Genomic DNA, 6,057 nt, shown 5'->3' with positions numbered 1-6,057 from the left:
AAAATATTATAAATACTAAAGCTAATAGTTGTGTAGTTAGAATATTTATTATATTAATATAGATTTAGACACACAATTCAACATACCAACTATTCTCTGCTTTAAAAAAACTTACATTATTATTTTCTTTGATAAATATGCAGTTTTATTGTGTGATTATGTGTGTGTGTGTGTGTGTGAACTATATTGTAATATATTGAATTTAATGGTTAAAAAAAAATAATTTATGCTTTTTTTTAGAGTAGAGAATAATTGGTACACTGAAAAGTAATTAATAACTTTTTTATTAATTGAAAGCAGTAATTTTAACTTGTAGATTAGTAGTATAGTGGGCACTATGGCCCGTCAAAACAAACCCCCACCACCGACCCGTCTGGCGCCGTGTCTTATCTTATCTTTCCCCCACCACCGGCGTCTGGTTTTTCCGAGTGTGGGTGTAGGGGGAGAGGGTGTTGGGGAAAAAAAATGGCGACTGGCCCCGAAAGGTGGGGATGAGAATTTTTTTATTTTTTTTTATTTTTTCTGATTTCCTCTGGATTTGAACCTGGGGCCTTCGTGTTTCCGAGCTGGGTCCTAGTATGTTGAGCTAAACGAGATCTTACTAGTCTAAGGATTAGATGAGGTATTTAAGCTAAAGTTGCGTAGGGTACGGTATGGGGGTACGGGTATACGTATGGCAAGGATAGCTCGTCGAATCAAATGGTCGATATTGGACGGGGTGGGGTAAAAACAGTTAGGGTATACGTATGGCAAGGATAGCTCGTCGAATCAAATGGTCGATATTAGACGGGGTGGGGTAAAAACATTTTGACCAAGAAAAGCGTCATGCGGTCGACCGGGGATCGGTGGCAGGTAGTAACTGACATTGCCGTAGGGTAATAAAAAAAGAACACGCAAATATTTGTACTGGCAAGCATTCCGACTCGTGTCACGATAAAAAAATAATGCATCATCGTAGATTAGAAAGAATGCTTATTGTTGAAAAGATGTCGGATTAAATTTTATTTTAAAATAACAATTTCTGGAAAGAGGAAGTGAAAGAAAATTGAACAATGGTTTTAAAAGTACAAATATGATTTATATTTAAAATATTTTTACAGAACAAAATTATTCACAAACATTTCAAGAAAATATTCGTCGAATAATTATTAAAATTTACGTTTTGATATAATTGTATGTACAATTTGTTCGAAATAAAGTGAAATTATTTCTAAAAATGTTATCTCAAAATATACATCGAGAAATGTTAAATCTTTCAGTTGGGTACGTACATTACGTTCTATTTCCTTACTGTTACCTCTGATCGTGAGTTTCACGATACTGTTATTAATGCTACCGTTGACAGGAAGATTTAACTGTATTTCGTTAATTAAATATCGAGCACATTCGTTGACATTAGTTGAAATAAAATTTAGACGATTTAAATTAGCGTTCACACAATCAACTATATTTTCTACACCTTGAAAAGTCGTTCTCTGCATGACTATCGCAATGTTGTAAGTTTTACGTTTCTTCGCCTTCGGTCCGTTTTCGTTCGTATCCTCCACAGTCTCGGAAGAAAGATCTTCTTGCTCGTTTTCACGATATGTTATTAGTATGGCTCTAGCACCATATGCGGTAGTGAAATTTACAATTATCTTGTTAAAGATGATCGAGCTCAAATTAATTTTATCACCGTTTAAGTAGCTCGACATCGTTTTCATGTTTTCTTGAAATTTTTGCCACGATTCCATGTCGAAGCAAATCCCTACAGCTCCGTGAGATGTTAATTTAACAACAGGCAGAAAATCCAGTTTGACGTTGTCTTCCGTCATAAGACCCACTTGAATTTTCTTCGTGTAGGATGAATTCAATCCGTATGTTGTTGACAGCAACATACGTGGTTGTTGCTCGATTTTCTTAAGATTGTTCATGGTAGTTGCTACCGCGTAGAAAATCAAAAGATATAATAATCAAAGACACGGAAAAATCGAAAAATCGAGAACTTTTTACTAACAAACTTTTTTACTAACGAACTTGAAAGTCCGGACGATGAAAGACGAGTGAGCGAAGATTTTCCAGAAAATTTATAAAAGGAAGATAAAATAGAAAAGTGGTAGGGAGAAAATGTATGCGTAGATAAATAAAAATTATGAGGAAGGGATTTTTTAAACAATATAAATAATATAATTTTTAATGTGGAAGGGGAATTTTTTAAACAATAAAGCGATAGGGAGAAAATGCATGCGTAGTATAATGAAAATTATGTGGGAGGGGAATTTTTTAAACAATATAAACGATATAATTATTAATGTGGAAGGGGAATTTTTTAAGCAATATAAATAATATAATTTTAAATCTGACTTCAGAGAAAATATAAAATTCCTATCGCTATCGAGAAAAGATACCTGAAAATTCCTCATCTTGATTTCTATAAACTTTTTGTAACTAAGTAAATAACGTCCTAGATTAAATATTTTTTGTATCTAAGTAAATATTACCATATATATATATATATATATAGATATATAGATATATATATATAAAACATGGGTAAAAATACACGGCTATGAGAAAAAAAGATAAAAAAGATAAAATAAAATCGAGAAAAGATACCTGAAAATTCCTCATCTTGATTTCTATAAACTTTTCGTAATTAAGTAAATATCGCCCTAGATTAAATATTTTCTGTATCTAAGTAAAGATTACCATATATATATATATATATATATATATATATATATATATATATAAAACATGGGTAAGAATACACGTCTATGAGAAAAAAGATAAAAAAGATAAAATAAATCGAAAAAGTTATCTGAAAATCCCCCATTTTGATTTCCATAAACGTATAAATACGGCTCTCGGAGTTAAGTTAGCTAGCTACATTTTTGAATTTCGTCTCTCGCGTACTCACGTATTCGACGCAAGTGTACTATTAAATTTCAAATAATGAGTTTGAAAAAAGTAATTGAAATTTGTCTATCACTAGCGCAGAGTTTATGCGGAAAAAATTTTTCCAAGTATATATATGAATTAACATGCGCGAGTGAAGACAAATGCTTCAATATTTTTGGAAAATTCGCGAGGGAATGTCCCAACGCTGTGCTAGCGGTATTATTCCGACTAGGACATTTTAGTGTTTTTCGCGAATTAGTGATTATCGCGGGTGAGGTGATCGAGTCGCGATACTATTTTGGTGGTGAGAAAGAAAACGACGCAGCAGGTCACATAGAATATCTCCTCCTACATTTTCATCGAGTTCTCCGGGGAGAAGATAATAATGGTAAGTTTTTATTTTTTTTTACACTTAATTATAAATAAAAATTAATTAAAACTACCCCAATTATTTATTTAAATCGCTAAAACTTTAGCTTTCGTACGCCCTGTCGCACGCGTTACAGGAAACCGGTTGCGCGTACTAGAGAATCGCCCCGTATCACTTACAAGGGACATGTCACAACTGTCCGGAACCGATTTGATTCTCCTTGAAATATGTTGTTAAATACACAAATCTAAAAGACACGTATTTTTTTATACGTGCGCAATTTGAGTTTTAAGGGGTGAAACACCCCTTTAAAGAATAACGGTATTTTTCTTTAGGATCAAATATCTGCTAAACTATAAGAGATATAAAGAAAAAACGCCGCGCTAAATTTGAGACATATACGCACGCGCACGTTTTATGTAATAAATAGACACAAACACAAATATCGATACTCAACGGACGTTACAGTTTTTAGACGCGCGGCGTCTCCCGACTGCTCTTGTAAATTGTAGAATTAATAATAATAATTATAATTAAAAAAATTTTTTGAATTCAAAAATCTGAAATTTTTGTAAATTATATAGCGCTAAATATGTATGATAACAATAAATTTAAATAAGAAAAATTATATAATAAACAACAGACTTTATTTATGTGTGATTATTTCCAACTTTTACAAGCTTATTTTTTATACTTATAATTTTTTTGTTCTTTTATTATTTTTAATTTTTGTTTTGTTTTTTATTTTTTATTTATTTCTAATTGTTTTTTATTTTTTATTTTTTATTTTCTAATTTTTTTATTATTTTTTTTTATTTATTTTCTAATTTAAACATTATTTTTTAATTTAAACATTAAAACTTAGTTGGCAGCAGTCGGGAGTTTTTTTTTTGTAAAAAATTGTATTATTATTTTCTAATTTTTTTATTTTCTAATTTATTTTTTATTTTCTAATTTTTTTTTTTCTAATTTATTTTTATTATTTATTTTCTAATTGTTTTTTATTTTTTTTTTAATTGTTTTTTATTTTTTATTTTTTATTTTCTAATTTTTTTATTATTTTTTTTTTTTATTTATTTTCTAATTTATTGCTGTTCTTATGCTGTTTCTTCATTCTTTTGTCTCTCTGCTTCTTCATCCTACACATGTAAAAGTTTTTATTATGTAATATATATATTACAATGTATATAATATAATAATAATAATAATAAAGACACACATACACTCACCATGTGACTGCAATGTTCTATATTCTTTCCAAATATTTTTCTGCTACAATTTTTTTAATTAATATAATATAATATAAATAGAGAGATAAATAAAAAAAAATAGCTAGATAGATAGATTGATAGATAGAGAGAGACAGATGACAAAGACAGATGACAACAATATCTTATATCAAATACGTAAACTTGTACGCAGTTATAATTATGGCTTTGACAAATATATTAACTTTCTTATGGCTATATAAGTTTATACATTATGTAATCACAAGTAAGTTTATATATTTGTATAGCCTTAATTATTATTACATATGTGAATAATCTTTTGTAGTAGATAATTGGCTATGTAAGTTAATATATTTGTCTGCATTGCCATAATTATTGGTGCGCTAATATCTTTGTATAACTATAAATATATTTGTATACATATTTTTAATTAATTATATAATTATTATATAATATACAAATAAGAGAAAAAATAACTATATACATTTATACAATTATATATGTGGATATTTATAGCAATGTGGCTACGTAGCAAATTTAATAGCAAATAAGTGGCTACGCAGACAAATATAAATTCATATAGCCATGTTATGACTACAACAGATTAATTATATTATTAATTATATTATATATTTTTATTAATTATTAATAACAAGATTTACTTGTTTTCTATTATTAATAATGTTTTCTTCTTCAGATATCTTCAAGCGAGTATCTTCTTCCTACATATAAATAAAGAAACAATAAATAAATAATAATAACAATATTCTAAATAAAGAAAAAAACAATAAATATAAAAGAAGAAACTTACTCCTTTATTTATATCTTCTTGAGATATATCCATAATAATACACTTCACTTAATATTGTTGTTGACAATAACACGCAACAGGTGACAGCTAACCTTTCCTATCAGTCCCGTCATTATTACTTCGAGATGTATATACCAATGTCACCAACATTCCCTATCCGGATACTACAACGAATCTCATTGGTGAATCATTTTTCCTCTTAGGTTCACACAGCAGCCAATGAGAGACCGTATTGACGAAATAATACTCATTTTTCACTTTTTATTAATAGAATAAATAACGATAATAATACGCTTTAAACCTTCCTTGATTAATAAGAAACTTATGTTCCAAAGTTGATATAAAACTATGCAGTAGTTATCGAGAATTAAGGTCACGACCGATCCGGGCTCGATGAAACGCATACTTCCTCTCTTTTCGCCAACCTACGGTTGGCAGCAGTCGGGAGAAAAATGAATTTACTATACATTAATATATGCTAAAGACGTATACATATACATATATATGTTATTAATATATGTATACCAGGGTTGGAAAGTAACGAGTTACTTGTAACGAAGTTACAGTTACAGTTACTTTTTTTCGGTAACTATAACTTAACTTCGTTACTTTTCTCCATCTGTAACTGTAACTGTAACTTAGTTACATTTTTTTAGTAACTAGTAACTATTTTAATAGTTACTTTATTAGTTACTTTTTTTGGAAACATGCGCTAAAAGTATTGTTTAAGTATGGTAGCCGTTATATTATTAAATTAAATTTTGATA

At 29.0% G+C, this 6,057-nt stretch overlaps 1 protein-coding gene and 1 long non-coding RNA gene across 5 annotated transcripts; both read right to left on the bottom strand.

Moving 5' to 3' along the window:
• Window positions 1–1,142: 1,142 nt before the first annotated feature.
• Window positions 1,143–2,020, bottom strand: LOC146724355 (uncharacterized). The gene has a single exon (XM_085479988.1). It carries the CDS (start codon window positions 1,911–1,913, stop codon window positions 1,149–1,151), a length of 765 nt encoding a protein of 254 aa, XP_085336114.1. The 5' UTR covers window positions 1,914–2,020; the 3' UTR covers window positions 1,143–1,148.
• Window positions 2,021–4,297: 2,277 nt separating this feature from the next.
• Window positions 4,298–5,742, bottom strand: LOC146724354 (uncharacterized). 4 transcript variants are annotated; one of them, XR_014924105.1, is made up of 4 exons: window positions 5,291–5,742; window positions 5,142–5,201; window positions 4,474–4,522; window positions 4,298–4,389 (listed from the first exon to the last, which is right to left on the bottom strand). It is a non-coding gene; the product is annotated as an uncharacterized LOC146724354 (long non-coding RNA). The 4 variants fall into 4 exon arrangements; XR_014924104.1 differs by having other exon boundaries at window positions 4,474–5,201; XR_014924106.1 differs by having other exon boundaries at window positions 4,480–5,201.
• Window positions 5,743–6,057: the final 315 nt, after the last annotated feature.

Source organism: Nylanderia fulva, unplaced genomic scaffold (assembly GCF_048542155.1).
Source record: "Nylanderia fulva isolate GAGA-0341 unplaced genomic scaffold, ASM4854215v1 Scaffold1365, whole genome shotgun sequence".
In the NCBI taxonomy this organism is placed as follows: domain Eukaryota; kingdom Metazoa; phylum Arthropoda; class Insecta; order Hymenoptera; family Formicidae; genus Nylanderia; species Nylanderia fulva.
This window is presented reverse-complemented; position numbering and strand designations above follow the sequence as displayed.